Source organism: Lycorma delicatula, chromosome 13 (genome assembly GCF_047948215.1).
Source record: "Lycorma delicatula isolate Av1 chromosome 13, ASM4794821v1, whole genome shotgun sequence".
Classification (NCBI taxonomy): Eukaryota; Metazoa; Arthropoda; class Insecta; order Hemiptera; family Fulgoridae; genus Lycorma; species Lycorma delicatula.
The window spans coordinates 50,346,092-50,364,502 of record NC_134467.1 but is presented as its reverse complement, the minus strand read 5'-3'; the positions used below and the strand labels follow the sequence as shown (position 1 = coordinate 50,364,502).

At 32.5% G+C, this 18,411-nt stretch overlaps 2 protein-coding genes across 5 annotated transcripts in view; one reads left to right on the top strand and one right to left on the bottom strand.

The window, feature by feature from the left end:
* Positions 1 to 5,339, bottom strand: part of LOC142333549 (uncharacterized) — a 72,644-nt gene extending 67,305 nt beyond the window's left edge. For 2 of the 4 annotated variants that reach the window (XM_075380828.1, XM_075380826.1), the window contains exon 1: positions 5,061 to 5,339. Coding sequence is in view for 1 of the 4 variants with exons in the window: in XM_075380825.1 (XP_075236940.1) it covers positions 5,057 to 5,105 (49 nt within the window). In the remaining 3 variants the exon portion in view is untranslated. Of the gene's footprint in view, positions 1 to 5,056 lie in introns of all 4 variants that reach the window. The other 2 variants (XM_075380825.1, XM_075380829.1) reach the window with 2 other exon arrangements.
* Positions 5,340 to 5,883: 544 nt separating this feature from the next.
* The window catches only part of LOC142333550 (uncharacterized), a 144,535-nt gene continuing 132,007 nt past the window's right edge, over positions 5,884 to 18,411 (top strand). Inside the window, exon 1 of the mRNA XM_075380830.1 lies at positions 5,884 to 6,612. Within this exon, the coding sequence (XP_075236945.1) occupies positions 6,413 to 6,612 (200 nt within the window). The 5' untranslated portion in view covers positions 5,884 to 6,412. The remainder of the gene's footprint in view (positions 6,613 to 18,411) is intronic.

Sequence of the window (18,411 nt, the reverse complement as noted above, 5' to 3'; positions counted from 1 at the left end):
TTTTTGGTAATATTAGCAACTCTTGGTCTCCTTAAAAAATAAGTTTATATTTTTCAAGATTAATAAATTTTTACAACTTAAAAGGGAAAAGATTTCACAGTGGAAGATAACTAATGGAAAAATGCGAACTGTCTTAATTAAAGTCACTAAAAACAATTACATACATGAGGAAAGTGTCTGTTAATACTTAAACAACAATCATGAATAATTGTTTTCAGATATCTTACTGATATTCCCAAGAATATCAGTCACATATTCCTAAGAGATGTTCCTTATAACAAATTTATAAATCAGCACAAGGTGACCAAGAATTGATAAATGATTAATATTGAAACTCGCTTGAAGAACTACACTATTTCTTATTGCCTATATGATATAAATATCTGAGGTGCCCTGGCATTCTGTGTAGTATTTATATTAAAGAAAACACTTCTTAGAACTAATTTATTTGTAAGGATTGTAATTATTTTTTAACGTTGGCAGCAAAATCATATATATGTATATCATTCATAAATCCCTCATGTGTATGTGTGCGTGCGTGTGTGTGTACATATATATATATATACACATGAGGGACATTCATTAATTAATGAGACAAACTGATGTTGAGAAAAAATTATTTATTCAATGATAATGAAACTTACACTACTTTTCAACATTGTCTCCAGCAACATTTAGACACTTGTCCCGCTGTTCTGTGAGTTTTCTGATTCCTGCAGCGTAGAAGTCTTTACCTTGATGTTTGAACCATTTATGTACTGCTTCATTGTCGTCAAACTTCTTGCCGTGTAAAAAGTCTTTGAGTGAGCCGAACAAATGAAAATCGGACAGGGCGAGGTCTGGGCTGCAAGGAGAATGTGGCAACACCTCCTAACCCCAAATCATCCTTGAAAAAATCCATCCTTTGAGCTCAGAACAAATGCAAATCTGGGTGTCTTTATTGGCTTGAGTCAACCACCTAGAAACCCATCTCGAACACGTTTTGCAATAATTCAGCACATCATGAATGATTTAATGCACAGTTCCAACACTAATATTACACAAACTAGTAATTTGGGAAATTTTGATTCGTCTGTTTTCACGAATAAGATCATTTATGTGATTTTGCACCGCAGTACTTGAAACTTCAACTGGTATTCCTGAGTGAGGGAGATCAGTCACACTTGTTCTGCCCAAATTAAACTGTTCCACCCGTTTACACTCATTACTGTAGTTTAAACACTTTTTACCATGTTGTTCCAACATTCTTGAGTAAATGTCCGCTGGTTTTACACCTTCTGATAGCAAAAATCTTATCACTGAACATTGCTCTTCCGGCGTACATGTTTCAAACGAAGCTGACATTCCGAAATCAACAAAGGAGCTTATGTTTAGATTAATTATAATCAAACAGCTAATTAAATGTGTACCTAAGGTTGCCAACCCTCAAAAAGTTTCATTGTCATAGAATGAATCGTTTTTTCTCTACATCAATTTGTCTCATTAATTACTGAATGTTCGTAATATATTATTACTTTACCGCATAAGTTTGAAGTTTGTGGATGGTTTATGGAATGGAAATTTTTTTAACATAGGAAAATAGCCATGCCTGACTGGAATTTGAATCCAAAACCTTCTAGATGAAAGACTAAGAACCTACCACTTCACTACATTTCATTGCTTTGAAACCAATTATGGATGATCGTTGACATCCTAGACAGATTTTGGTGTATTCTTCGTTTACATATTTATTATTATTTTTCTCATAACCAGGTGAAGCAAGAATTTCTGTACAGCATAACTGTTAATATTCAGCTAGGATGTAATGATGATTGATTGTAAATTGATAGTAACTACAGCTTTGTATAAGAATATAATGAACACCTTCAACATTTATAAATATTCAATTATATTTCTTAATTGCCAAGTCATGGGATCCTTGTTAAAAATTTGCTTTCCTAGATGCTTTCTATTTTTAATATCTTATATCACTACTATTTTCTCTTCTCACAGTATGATGCAAGTTAATGGAACAACGAAATAATGTATTATTTAATTTTTATTTTTAATTAATCTATAAACAATATGCATTTAATAAAAGATGTGATCATTTGTTTTATTCTACCAGATGTACCAGAAAAGAACTCTGCAGATATAAAGTAAATTTACTTTATTTAGAATTACAAATGTATCTGTTTTATTGCATGTAAATAAAAATTTTTTTTTTTTTTTATCATTCAGTGTGAGCACCGTTTACAGCTGTATAGATATCAAACCAATAATCCATCTCATTTTACACCGTTAGGTATTGCTTCAGAGGATGAGATGATTGATTTGTAGCGTGTGTGGAAATGCCATGCCTGACCAGGATTCGAACCTGGGAGCTCTGCATGAAAGGCTGAGATGCTACTATTCATGCCACGGAAGCCAGCATTATAGTCGGTTTGGGACTTCACAGTGGCCAATTAATGGGAGCTTCTCTGCTTATCCAGCATCTGGAAACTTTACATTGAGCACAATCTGCACAAATTATGTATAATGTGGAAGAGCTGCATCCTGTTGGAAAATTAGGACCTCCATATTTTTAATTTGTAGAAACAAAGGTTCTCAAACGTGTCCGAATGCACTATGCCCATAATTGTCTGGTCATGGAAAAAAAGGTTTAATTATGCAGGATACTACACCAGACATCCACTTTTAGATAATTGCAGAAAAATTCTGTCTTTTTCTCTTAATCTATTTTTTGATTTACAATCTTAATTTTTTCTCTCTCCCTTATCCTCTTACTCTACATTACTAGAAGCTTCTCTTACTTGTTACAATATTTTATATAATGAAAAGTTACACTAAATAGTTATTAAAATAAACTGGAAGACAACATTACGCTGTTGAAAGTTGTTAATTTTAACACTTTTCATTAAATATTCTTTTAAATGTTTTTTAGCATAACCTTATCTTACAATTTATTCTCTGATATTTCAACCTGCATAATTTTGTTAATGAAACAAAATTACTTTTTCGTTTGTATATTTCACAATTTGAATGAATGGAGTTTGTTTTGATTCATAGAATTTTTGTTTCGTTACTGTATACATTTAAAAAAATCTTAATTCTTTTAACTTCTGTCATTTCAAATTATTAAAATAATATAATAGATTTATATTTAATTTTAATGGGAATTTTTTATTAAATATGTTGCTATATTGTTTTAAATAAAGTTTTATACCAATTACTAGTTACTTGTACACAGTTGTTATATATGTATAAAATTATTATATGTTGATTTAATGCAATTTATTTTAAATGCGTGCAATTTATTTATACTTTTTAAACTTTTTTTTTTTTAATTTGTGCGTAATGTTAATTTTAATCAATGTATAATTATATAACTACATTTTTTAAAGTAAAAGGAATCAAATTTAATCTTACCTTTTTCTTTAAAAAAAAAAAAGGTTTTGATTCATTTTACAGAAATCTTCAATAACTGTTGCTGTTATTCTGACCTTGTCATCAGCTGATTGTTGGCAGTGTTTGAGTTTTTACATGACTATCCAAAAAGGAGTGAGGAGTGTAATCTATTTAGGGTGTGTATTTGTTTGTATGTATGTTTGTTCCACCGTAGCAGCTCAATGGCTGAACCAGTTTAGATGTATGACCCGCATTGGAATCCTTACATTACTGGGAGTGTCATAGCCTGTATAATTTTATATATATATATATATATATATATATATATTTAAATAAATATGAAAAAATTAATTATATTCAAATTGTCACTTACACACTCTTTAATTAACTTATATTAAACAGCAATGTAAAAGACAGAAATTGTACCACAAAAACCAACACGATTAAAACAAATTAATCATAAACGGTAATAAAATCAAAATAGTAACCCAATTTAAACACCTCAGAAATAATAACATACAACCTAACCAAAAAACATCTCAGTCCAAATAGAAGAAACAAACTAGCTAAAGCTCAAAAATTAAGGGTACAGTTGCAATAAAAAGATCTGATGTTGACATCACATAACTTCCTTGTACACCTATTAAATTACATAAACACATTTTTTGCTGCACTGCATTTAAACTTGTTTCATTTAAAAGTGAGATATGATCCTCCAATTCTTCAATTAAGTGGGCAGTTACCCAATTGTATTGCGGTGAACACCACATTGCATCACGTTTTTTTTGTGATGTCTATATCAGCATCTTATATTAGTTTATATATTAATTTTGTTTTTTGTTGCTCAGATAAATATGTGGTGTAAATGAAAACACATGGGATCCATAAGTACCACTTATGATATATAGTTGAATTCTCTCAACAAGGGCTTATTACTGCATTTGAAAAAGTCTGAAATCTAAATTTTTAGGATTTTTAGCTTTTTTTGGACTCGTTTGGTCCAGTCGATGGCAATCAAAAGAGGAGGTGCACAACTAGATGTTACAAAAGTCCTAAATCCAAAATTTCAACATCCTACAACTAATCCTTTTTTAGTTATGCGAGATACATACATACAGATGTCGCGCCATAAATAATCAAAATGGAAATTTAATTTTCTAAGCGTTTAGCTCGATTGGTATTAATACAATTGCGTAAATTAAAGTTCCACTTACCAACAATTTTAAAATATATTTCCAAGTAATTTTGGAGATGCTACTCCATCATCGTGGATTTCTTATAAGATGTTAATTCAAAATTCATATGTATTATTATATTTAAATTAAAATTGTTACGTTCATAATAGTCGTAAACATCTTACGGACATGATGTTACAATCTTATTGATGTATAAATTGTTTTTTATTTCTTGACAACCAACTATTGTGAATGGAACAATTTTAATTTAGATATAATTATACGTATGAATTTTGAATTAACATTTTTATTTGCCCAAATCAATGATGACAGTTATTAAATGAAATGATTAGGGTGGCATGCTTGAAAGTGTAATAAAAAATTTCTTTTTAGTTTTGCTATTATTTTAAAAGCGGTAAGAAGTTATAGTAGATCAATTAATTAACTTAAGTTGTATTAAAAAGAAAACCGGTGACATTCTAAAACTTTCATACTTGCCGATTGGTAGCGTCTCAGTCTTTCATCCGGAGGTCTGGGCCGCATCCTGTGCAGGCATGAAAATTTTCATATGCTACAATATTTCCGTGCACAAGCTTCGAATCAATCGTAACAAAAAAAATACTACGTTGTTCAGCTATTAAAAAAACGTTATCACTGTTAAGGGCATTCATTTATTTCAATTCCTATCTGAAATATGAGCAGTAAATCTAAAAAAAAAAAATGTGTAAGATTACTCAATATACATTAACAAAATGTTAAATTCTAATGTGCTACTTATCTATACCAATCTTGATATGTCATGAAAAAAGACGTCAGAAGCAAACTTTTTCCTCTTGCATTACATTGCAATATCAATTTAAAAAAAAAATAACAGATGACATTAGTGATATACGAATATTACCAATCTTATAACATTTTATAATTTATTTAACAATAATTTTTGTTTTATATATATTTCGCAACATTAAGAGTGTGCATTTATGAGTTCATTTACGACATGCAATATACCGGTTAACTTGTGAAAGCCGGTTTCATAAATAATCGTAATGCAGAATTATAATTAATTTATATTAAAAAATATGTTTATATAAACAACATTACGTAACCAAATAAATGTTATATAAGTTATTTATCTGCGGGTTTGCTTTATTTAATATTCAGTACATCTAGCCGCACAAAAAAAAAAATAAATGAAAAATTCTGCAAGTGTTTTGTTGGTGGGGGGTTAAAATACGTCTGACATCTCGTGATGCTAGCAGTTTGGCTTCACGTCAAATGTGACGTCAAGTAATATGCCAGGGCATTTACATTTGCTATTTTAAAACAGTCAGGCGATACCATATCCACCCCTTCTTTTTCTTATTTATTTACGCAGTTTTAATTCAATTTTGCATTTTCACGGTGTTGTTATTTTGTTTATTATATTTTGTGGCCTTTTAGAGTGGGGATGATTATGAGTCATATGGTTGTGGTACCAAACTCGCCGTACTGAAATTTAGTTTGTTATTGACAGTGGAGAAGGTCGTTTGTACGTTGTTCTTTCTCGTTTGATTTGTTTTCGTAATATTGTTGTTAAATTGTGTTGACTGTAACATCTTATGTACTTTCTATTCTAAATGCTATTAAGTATTGATTTCACATTCTAAGGAAATCAAAGGTGGTATACCTGTGAATATTAGGACGGGTGTTTACAATTTCCAGCTGGTCTATTGACAAACAAAAGGACTAATGTTGCGCAAAACTTTAAAGAGTTTTGTTTTTACTTCAAATATTGAATGACAATATAAAATTATTAATTTGTATTTTTTTTAATTATATGTGGAGTGTCTTAATTGATTTATTTCATAAAAATGGCATTGTTAAGGAATGTCTTTCGGCGTTTAAGGTTTTGGAAAAGGACTAGCGCTGAACCTGTTGTCAGTTCTGAACATGATTTTACTAGAACACTTAAACGTTATGAATATTTTGTTTATAAAATACAACATATTTTGCTTTGGGAAAATCCATTGGAAACGATTTTAACTTTCGTCGTGATATATCTTTTGTTCTGGTAAGTACATTTATTTTCTTTTACTTAACCTCAAACCTTTATATAAATAGCACAGCTATTAATTTCTTGCTTGTACGTTTTGTTTTTATCTTATAAGAAATTTTTTAACGTTTCACTTACCGCAGTTAAAGTTGTACTCACGAAGTTTTAAATCCTTTCTCAGTTGGATTTAATTATGAAAAATTTCTTTATTACAGAAAGATGTAGAATGTTAGAAACCCTCTTTGTAATATTTATTGCTGTAGGTGTTGTTAATTTGCCAGTTAAATTTTGTAGAATATTTGTATTTCTGTTTGGAATACAATTGAAAGTAAAAAAAATTCTGCTGTTTCTTAAAAAAAAGATTTGCATAAACATTTGTTTTAATTACATTCACATGTTACTTATTTCTGTGTGTGGTTTTCTATTGAAAATAATTTTACAAAACTTATTTTGTATTAAACTAATGGATGCTTTGATTTGAGATTAATTTACATAGTTATAATTTCAAGCTGGTAAAATTATTTTTTATTTAATTGAATATACATAAAGATTACATTTTAGTAATTTTATGTATGGTTCATCTTTTTCTGATTTGAGGAAAAACGTTTTAATAGATTTGGATGCACAAAAAAAGTGTAATTTGTACACTGCTGTGCCCCCCTCCCACCAAGGATCTCATCATTATGAAATCCTTTACAAAGCATTAAGTTTATATCAATATTTTAAAAAACTTATTGAGTTTAAAAAAAAAAACATATTGTTTTAATGAAATACATTTGGTTGGTGAGATGTAAACATTGTTTGTTTTAATTGCTGCTGTTTACATGAATTTATTATGCTTACTTATATTTATTTATTTATAAAATAAATATAATCTATTATACTTCTAGTGCTGCTGGTTGTAGTTAAAAATTAGTACATGGCAAATTACTTTTTCTGTAATAATATAATTTATGTAATTTTTAAACATGTGTAGTTGTTGGGTGTGCTGCCCTAATAGTTGTGTAACAAAGTGTGACATAGATGGTTGGCACCAGCTTTTCCTAGCAACTATGTTGGTAGTTCAATGTTCCTCTCGTATAGTTATATTTTAATACGTTAATGACTCTATACTATACTTAGCTACCATTCCTTTTTTGGACTCTAATTAATTAAATCTTCATCGAGTGATCTATGAGTATAACAAGCTGCAACTACATTTACTACGTCCACAACAGATGTAGCTATTTGTGGGTCCCAAATTGAGAAAGTTATATTTGAGAATTATAAGTTACGATTGAGAAAGTGCATTTGTATTTTAAGGATTATATAATTTCATTAAAAATTGGTCAATAAAGCTATGTTATTGGTGACACGATATAAGCCGCATGTAAAAAATGTATAGCGATTACCAAAAACAGTAAACATCTCTTGCTGGATTTATTAGAGAAACTAAGTATTGAAGTGGTGTCCTGTTAATTGTTTTCTTCAGTTTATATTATGGACTGTCACATAACATGCTAAACTCTCTTGATACACAGCTGATATTCACCATTAAAGATGACGTATTCACTCTGTTTATCATAAGCACTGGTTGCAAAATAAGCATGTAACTCTCAGGAAAAACAACTCCAGATTAGTCCTATTCACATCTCTCTTTCTTTTTCCTGTTTAGCCTCCAGTAACTACCGTTCAGATAATACTTCAGAGAATGATATGTATGAGTGTAAATGAAGTGTAGTCTTGTACATTCTCAGTTCGACCATTTCTGAGATGTGTGGTTAATTGAAACCCAACCACCAAAGAACACCGGTATCCATGATCTAGTATTCAAGTCCGTGTAAAAATAACTGGCTTTACTAGGACTTGAACGCTGGAACTCTCGACTTCCAAATCAGCTGATTTGGGAAGATGCGTTCATCACTAGACCAGCCCGGTGGGTACCTATTCACATCTCTAAATTGTTTATAACACCATTCTTGTTTGATTTCTTTTTTTATCACTTTTCTTCTTCATCTTTGATTTTTGAATCCATGACGGCTCTCATTTCCTTTTAGGTAGCCCATAATTTTTATATCTTTTTTGCCTGTTCTTTGTATCTCATTAAAACATTTGAATTAAAACCATTCTTCAGAGGGGAATGGTTTTAATCAACACTTTTCCTCTAATTATATATATCGGAGTTTACTAGCTTTAATGTTATAATTAGAGTTCTATTGTTTTTTATTCATTTTTAATTAACATCGGCCAGACAACTGGAAAAATACCAAGGGGAATTCAGAAAAGTAAGATCATGTCTAGAATAAATCTTTAACTTTAAAATGAGAACGTGGATTTAAATGACAAGGCATAAAAACTATATAATTGTCTTTGTAGATTTCAAAAAGGCAAACAATTAGATTGATAAAACTTTCCTTTTTAACGTCAGAAGAATTCAGCGTGGATCCCAAACAATTAACAGACCCTTACAAACACAAATTACAATTTATGGGAGAACTCTCAAAAGAATTCTAAATTAAAACAGGAGTATAACAGGGAGAGGTTTTATCATCAACCACCAATATTTGCACTGGTTCAGAATCAATTTTTTTAAATGAAAAAATCAATTAAAAATTGGTTGGTAATGAAATTGTTACATTTAAATATATTTTTGAATGTAAACTATTGATTTTTAGATTTATTATTTGTCTAATCCAGTTTATGATTAATTTTACTTGTTCATTAAATACATTTTTTATTATGAATACCCCTTTTTAAGTGCGATTTAAATTTGTTTTTTTTTTAGGTTAATGTATATAAATTGATATGTATCCTTGACTAAAAATGATGTATTTGTTGGTCTCTTTAATTTGATGAGCTTATTTAGATTTTTAAAAATGTATTACTTTGTATAATAAATAAAATAATCGTTAAAAATTACAATAATTAATAAATAAAAATTAATTAAATTATCCACCCGTGGATTACATAGATTACAATATCAGCAGAATAGTTAATTTTATATCACTGATCAAGATAGTGAACGTCTTTATACGTCCTTTATAATTAACATTTTAATTATTAATTAAAAATTTAACTTTATGAAAATTCCATTCTGAAGACCTAGAGATCGTTATGTAAATATTTAACAGAGATTTAGAAAAAAAGAAGCGGTAATTTAAACAGAATAATTTGTTCCGTATGTATAAAATTTACTTATTCCTTTATTGCTTTCTATACATAACTTTAACCTATAATTCTTATTAACCCAATTACATTACTTGTGTCTTTCCTTTCTAAATTATATTGGTCTACATATCATTGTTCATTAATATACTAAGTGTAGTAGGAAAGTTTTGCAATACGACTTTATTTTGAATAATTTTTCAAAATAATTTCCACCACACATTATACAGTCATACGTCCTTTGAAACCAGTCCTCAAAGGAACCGTGTTTTGTCAGAGGTCTGGGCCCACTCACTGTCCCAAGCTCGTAAGGTCATCATCACTTGTAAAATATCTCCAATCTGTTCTTCACCTGGCAAAACAGCACAAAGTCACTTAGAACGAAGTCAGGACTTTAGGGAGGGTGCTTTAAAGTTTTATTCCAATGATGGCTTAACACTCTGAGCAAACTTTGGGCTGTTTTTGTGGTAAAGAAACAGTGTCCATCCTTGAGTTCGGACGCATCTTCTTGAGAGGTTCGACAACTTTAGGCGGGCAACTCCGCTTACAATTAAAAAATATGACCACCGCTCTCTACGTTGAACTGAATTTTCAAACTGCCATGGAGTCTCCTCATCTTTGAACACCCACACTTTGTTCTAAGCCTATTAAGATGTCATAATAGTACCCCCGAGTTTCATCGCTTGTTAATAATGTTCGCATAGGAAGATTTACCATTTTTAACTTTTTTCAGCGTTTCATGAAACACGATCGTCCTGTCATCTGGTCCGCAGTCAACTCATGCCGCCTAAAGAGTTCAAAGCTTTCTAACTTGAAGATGATCTTGCAGAATAGAATCTTCAATAGAAGATAGGTGCATTAATGCTCAAAGACTCCTTTGTTTGGTGGTAGGTCACACGCCTATCCGTCTCAAGCATTTTTTGTACTGCAGAAACGTTTACTTCAGTCGCAGACAAAGACGGTCAACCTGACCTTGGAGTGTCCTCAAGCCAAAATTTTCTCTTAAATTCTTGATGCCGCTTAAATATTTTTGTGTGATAAGGATAAACTTCTCCAAGCGCAGGAGTTATTTCCTCTAAACACCGATCGACGCTCAACCGATGTGCAAAATCGCCGGTATTCAGTTTTTGATCGCGGCAACATCATTAACTCTATTTACTAACACAGATAAGAAGTATATTACAGTGCGACAGTGACTAGAGCAGCTGCAGTGCAGTGGGACCTGCCTAAACATGCAGCTTGTTGCAGGCAGTAGCCTGTCATGATCTATTTCTTGTATTGCAAAACTTTCTTTGTGCCCTTTGTTTACAACAAACATCTTATTGATCTCTAAAAATTGATTTTTGAAGCCATGACGGCTCTCATTTCCTTTTAGGTAGCCCATAATTTTTATATCTTTTTTGCCTGTTCCTTGTATCTCATTAAAACATTTTAATTAAATATATATATGTGAACTCTAAAAACCAATAACTGGATCAGTAAAACTTAAAGAGAGACTGGAAGAACTGAAGATAACACACGAAGACATCAAAGAATGTTTACCTTTGTGAAAGAAATTGCAAAATATTACAGGTTTTCTGAAAAAACAAAAAACCAACAGAAGTATACCTGAATAATATAAAGAAAAGAAAAACACCAGGGAATGATGATGGAGATATGGAGGAAAAAAATTGAAAAAGTGAATTGATTGAAATACTGTAATCCGTCCATAGTGGCTAAAATTAAAATGTATATATATATATATATATATATATATATATATATAAACACATTTTTCCTTGAGAGTTTTTTTTTAGAACAATGAAATTATATTATTTATTGAGAATGCAGTTGAATTCATCATCTTACTACATTTCATTTTACTATTGAGGACGGGGTATATAATCTTTGTTAGAGATTATACCATATGACTTTAACCGTTTCAGATTTCAAAAGGATAGTTGATGATCGTCTTAATAAATCAGAGTTATTTATCTAATCGTTTATATTATCGACTTTTTATTGTATTCTATTGATTTTATTATTAGCATTGTTTACCGCAGAAGAATAGTGTGGGATTTATTAAAAAAAATTACTACAAGTTTTCAAGTAAACAAAGAGGATGTAACAGTTATATGTTATGTAAATGATGCCTGTATTCATCACGGTTGGCTGGTGTGACACGTGTAATTGTCTTAGAGTAGAGTTTAATCTATAGTAATTTATAAATGTTATTATCATCGCATCCGATTCCGATACTGGTTTACCGGGTCTGGATGGGGACTACATCATGCCAGTGTTCTCTGTTCATTCGCAATCTCTCCTTTTTTTTATTTTCTTCCGATTACTACCTTTCTCTTTACACCATCTCTATCTTCCATACGGTCTTCTTCTTGGTCTTTTCCTATACCTTGCATCGCTTCCATTTATCTCAGGATTCTGTCTTCAGTCATTCTGCTGAGCGCCCGAACCGTTGTACTTAATTCCTTCAAATACTTTCTCTTACGCTATTCGCTCCCAATTCCTTCCTTACTTATCTATTCCTTTTATGCCTCTTCAAGATTTCATTTCCCCTACCTGCAGAATACTCTAGTCCTATTTTTTCAGTGATATTTATAATTATAAGGACATAATATAATTTATAAACCGATTTAATTTAAAAAAAATCAGTTTCCTCATCTCTTCCTTCTGATGTTAGCACGACCCCCTGCATTCTTAAATTCATTTACGCATTGAATCTTTCCCCTTCCGTTTGCAGGTTTGTTCTTCCCCTATCCTTCAACCGTCTAATTTTGCACGGTTTTATCCTATCGTTTTTGTAGACCTAAATTTTTGTATTCCTCTTTTGACTTTTTAAGTACATATAGATTATGTCGTTCTTGTTTTCCACCAAAATTATTGATCATCAGCGAATAACAAACTACTTATCTCTTCGTTATCCAAAACTATACCCGTCGGCTTACACTTCCTTTTACAATCGTTTATATAAATCTTAAAAAGAGCCGAGGAAAAGCGACGTTCCTGTCTCAGACCTTTATTTAATCGAAAACCTTGTGAGAAATTTTGACCTGCTTTTACTACATTGCGCTTTTACGCAAGCTTTTAATATATATTTTATTTATTTAATATACAGGCATTACAATGTTAATTCCTTCACCGTGTTACACAGCATGCTTTCAGGGAATCTGTAATGTGATTTCTCAGGTCAACAAAAATAACCTGTAACCTTTTACCGCATCCGATAGACTATTTTTCTGCAAGTCGTTTAAACAAAAAATTCTATCGATATATGAACCTCCGGCCGTAAATCTACTTTGCTGTTTTAGTTGACCGGCTGCTTCTCAGATGTAGACTTTAATATTTTATTAACAATATTCACCTCTATCCAGCCAGACAACAGAACTTTTTTTTGTAACTTGACGTTGCGCTTCCGTTTAAAAAAATCTTCCTTCTAGTTTATTGAAAATGCAATTAAAAGAGTTTCAGAAGAGATTAAGGTTTTTTTAAATTATACTAATGTTAAAGAAATTTTTGTTATTTCTGTTTAACATATAGATAAATATACGGTCAAATAATTGTCGCTGATGGGTTTTGAATTCTGTTGTATTTTGTAGCTATTTTTAAAAATTAATTATCTTCACGTATTATTTTAATAATTATTATTTTACATATATATATATATATATATATATATTTTATAATTTATTGTGATGCTTCTTTGATTAAAGTTTTACGATGGTTTTCCTTGATCTATCCAGGCAAATCCAGCTCTTGCTTTTTTGTCCTTTAAGTAAGATATCTACCGTTTCTGATGCGATATACATAATGTATATTATATACCGATCGGAATAAGATATTTTTATTATCTATATCTATACTACTATATAAAGAGGAAGAGGTTTTTACCCGTGTTTCTCGGCATAACCGAGAAGGTTTTTTAATGTTTTATCTCGAAAATATTTATATGTAGATATATGTGTAGCGGTTGAGATTTTCCGGTCGAGGCGTAAACTTTAATGAATTGAATTAACGAACTGTGAACCGGGAGTCTCTAACGTCGCTCTGCGAGCCGGGTTTGAGCCGAACGATTCGAATCGATCGAAGGAATAATATTACAAAAATAATAGAATTACGCTTACGTTAAATAAAATAAAATAATATTAAACTAAATAATATTTAGAATAAATAATATTAAAATAAATTTAAAAAGTTCCTGTTGGGATTCCCGTAGGGAATGCGTGTGAGGTGATGCCGGCACCTCGTGGGAGGCTAGGCCGGTCGTCATCGTCAACCGATAACAAACGGCTTGCCCCTGGGGCGCTGTTTTGGAAGGTGAATGGAGCGCCTATATAATATCTCGGAACAATTTTCCGATTTTCCAAATTCGAACGGGTGTTTGTTAGCAGGTCGAAGGCTAACTTTTGCACGCATCTGGTACACTCTCGATCTAACAGATGACGGTTATTCGGAAAACGTGTAAAGTTTGTCTTTTTGTTTGTTTGTTTTCTCATATGGCGAGAACCGACCGACCGATTACTTTCAAATTTTAAGAATACACTTGTATTCGTGTTACCGAGGCCCTAGCTCCTTTCACTTAAAGTTATTTTGTCGCCCCAAGAAGGGTGAAGTTGTGAATTAAAGATATTCATCGAGGAAAAAATAGATTAATCCTTTTACTTCATTATTATATTTCTGTCACCGTAACAATGAAATAAAGTTATGAATTTTTTGTCGTCAAAGGTGTGTGTACTTTAGTTATCTTATGTAATTATCTTTTGTAAAGCCTGAATACTATAATTATTATTTAACAGTATTATTCACACAACCGTGAGAATAACGTACAGTCTGGGTTCCATGGGTGGGGGGGGGGGTCCTGTGGGTAGATGGGAATGGCGACTGAAGCGAGCTCTGCGGCCTTGGGATAGGCCCCTTGGCCCCAGGAGGCTCCGAGGAACCCCTGAGTTGGCTCCGGGATTCTCCTGAGCCCCGAGGATCCAGTTTACGGCTAGAAGGGCCGGCTAGTATAATTACAGTTCATTAATTATTTACATTATATAATTAAACTTTTATACCTGTCGTAGGCGACCGAAATTATCGGGCGTTAACCTTAATGCTAAATAGAATAAAATTGAAATATTATTCTGAAACTTGTTAAATTTTATATTTTCGTCGTTTTAAAATTATCGTCGTTAAAAAGAATCATTTCTCCTTATCGTTTGACAAGTTTAATTAAAGTTTTATTTTAGCGCTTCTAATATTATCATAAAATGAGATCGTCTTGTAATAAATTACATTTTTTTTTATTGAATTTTAGTTTCTAAGTTAACTTTACGCGACATATATTTGATGATAAATTATTCCGTCGTTTTATTTTCGTTACGCAAATTGTCATTAATTTTTGTATTTGTAGAATTACATTTTTTTTAGAGAAAGAGAACTTAAATTTAAAATTAAAAATTTTAAAACGGATTCGATCATTTAGGTTCTTGTTCTTGATTACATTATTTTGCTAAATAATTTTTACTTTTCTGATTATAGCTGTAATGTTATTGTATTTGTGTAGCGATAAACGAAACGTTCAGCTATCGGCCAAAATATTCGCCTCAAGGTTTTTGCAAAAATCTAACGTTGAAAAGTTGACGTATTGTACTTAATCCAAAAACCGTAAAAAACATACGAATGTTAGCTTTTATTGTAACGAATAACTCTGGACCGGTTCGACAGAAACACTTTGAAAATTGTTCAAAGATGTCTGTGCATAGGGCATTTTTTCAAACGGTAATATTATCAAAGTAGTTCCCTTGGGCAGCTATACACCGGCGGAGTGGTTGTTCCCACTCCCGGTAGCAGCGCTGGAAGGCTTGAACCAGTAGGGCTTTTTAGCGGTCGGTCACACTCTTTCGAATGTTCTCCAGAGTTCCAAAATGACGTCCTTTTAAGACCTATTCCAATTTCGCGAAAAGGAAAAAGTCACAAGGACTCAAATGAGGTGAATTGTGGGGTTGAGAAACCGTAGGAACGCGTTTTGAGGTCAAAAATTCCCCGATGGAAATGGCCGTGTGACACGGGGCATTGTCTTGATGAAGCATCCGCTTGTTTGCAATGTCTGGTCTCACGCGAATCGTTCTTTTCCTCGGCCTTTCAAGGACACCTTTGTAAAACACTTGGTTGACGGTTTGCCCTGGAGGAACAAATTCTTTACCCACGATACCCCTACTGTCGAAAAAGCAAATCTGCTTGGTTTTTATCTTCGGTTTGCTCATTCGACATTTTTTCGGTCGCGGAGATGACGGAGTGTGCCGCTCTTCGCTTTGTTTCAGGGTCGTACTCAAATATCCAGGATTCATACCTGCGATCACAAGATTGAAGAATTCTTGGTCGTTGTCAATCCTCACAAGAACATCAACGCCCACGTTTCTTCGATCGTCCTTCTGTTCCGTCGTGAGGTTTTTCGGCACCGACTTCGCACAAACCTTTCGCATATCCAAGTCGTCTGTCAAAATTTGATGTACGGTTTAAATCTAACTGTTCCCTCGTCATCCTTATCGTTAAACGACGGTCTGATCTCACAAGAACCCTCACACGCTCAACGTCTTCGTCAGATTTTGCAGTCGAAGGTCTCCCTGAGCGAGGTTGATCTTCAACGCGTTCTCGGCCTTCCAAAAATGATTTGTGCCGGCGGAAAACTTGCGCTCTCGATAAGCGATGTTCCCCGTAGGCCTGTTTCAACTTTTCTAAGGTCACACTCCCGGATTCCCCAAGTTTAACGCAAAACTTGATCGCACAACGTCGCTCTAAATTCTGATGCTCCATTTTCGTGATACACAACAAAAACACAACTTCACCGATGGCGCTGTCAAAAGTAATATGTTGGCTGATCGGAGTTGAAACTCTTACTGTGCATGTAGAAGGGATGAACAGACCGGTAGAAACAGCGTTTCCAAATCGCTCGCAGTGCTACCAATCTCATTACTTTTTTTACACACCTCGTATATCGATAATTTTTGTACGACCGCCTACAAAAATTTAAAAGAATGAATACCCTTCTTTAATTTTTACCAAATTTTAATCGCATCAACGCTTCTATTTGTAGATATTTTTGAACCGTTTTCAGAGAATTTATGTCGAGCCGGTCCGTCCTATTAACATATTTTATTAAGTTCCTTAAAATTCTAAAGTATTAAATCGATCGCGTTTCTCGGTAGTATGATATATAACATTGCTTTTAAACGGTTTTTACATTTTCTTTCAAAAACTTACGTTTAATTGTTTTTATAACCGGCGTACGTATGAATATGCCGGTTTTGGAATGATTTTCGACCTCATTAGACAAGGAAGCTACGTATTTTTATTTTTTTAAACTGCGATTTTCTTTATTCTTGTCGAAAAACATTCCGTTGAATAGGGACAACTTATTAATCTAAATAATTACTCCTATAAATAAACTTTTTAAAATAAGGGTGTGCTGAATTAGACAGATCTAGTATTAATGTAGATATATTAAACATTTTTTGCAATCTCAGTTCCTTTATTTGTTTTTCAAATTTCGGCTGCTTTAAAATTGTTGTATGAGGTATGTTTGAGCAAGGGAGTCAAATAGGATCCAAATTTTTTGTACTAAATCTTTTTTTAGCATTTGTACTTCTCAAAATGCCGTATATATATATATATATATATATATATATAAAGTGAGTTATAAAGTTATAAATCCCGTTTGCGTTCCTATACCGTTCATCCGATTGCGATGAAACTTTGATGAGTTGTTGTGCGCACGCCCGCGAAGGTTTCTGAATTAGTTTCCACCCGCCAGATGGCGCTGGGGTCGAAATATTTCGAAAACTTTTATTTATGATCCGATGTGGTGCGAAAGGAAAAAAGGGGAAAGTGATCTTTCACTTTTCCCTTTTTTATAAAGTTCCGTAATGTTTTATGAAACTTTCAGTTGTGTTCATTTAACCTGAATATATATATTGTAGTGTAGGAATAGCAAAACATTGCACTGTTAGTTTTTGGTGGAGGGGGTCGACTGGACCCGACTTTTTTTTACTTAGAACTCTGATCTTTATCTATACTTCCACTACTGCGTAATTTTTAAATGGTTTCCTTTCAGGTGTTTCTTAAAGTCGGGAAAATGAGAAAGTCACAGGGAATCAAGTCAGGTGAATAAGACGGTTGAGGAACTACAGGAATGTTTTTCTTTGCCAAAAACTCATTAATTGAGAGTGCAGTGTGACAAGGTGCATTGTCATGATGTAGCATCCAGTGTCTGTGATGGCTGGTCTCACGCGGGCAACTCTTTTCCGCAGTCTCAAGAATTTTCTGTAAACATGTTGATTTACAGTCTGATTTTGCCTGTAGGCAAAATCTCCTTATTGACTATGCCATTACTATCGAAGAAGCAAATTAGCGCGGTTTTGATTTGCTCATTTTTGCTTTTTTGGCACGCGGCACGCTTCTACTCTTGTTGTTTTTCTGTTCTAGAGTGAGGTTTTTGAGACCGATTTTGCACAAACCTTTTTCATCCGATTCGTTTGTTAAAATTTGACGGTCTGCGGTACGGTTCAAATTCAATCGTTCTGCAATCATTCTGACAGTTAATCGCGCCGGTAGTACCGTATAAAATCCGATTCGCTCAACATTGTCGTCACTTTTTGACGTTAACGGTCTTCCAGAGCGTAGATCGTTCGCGACTGA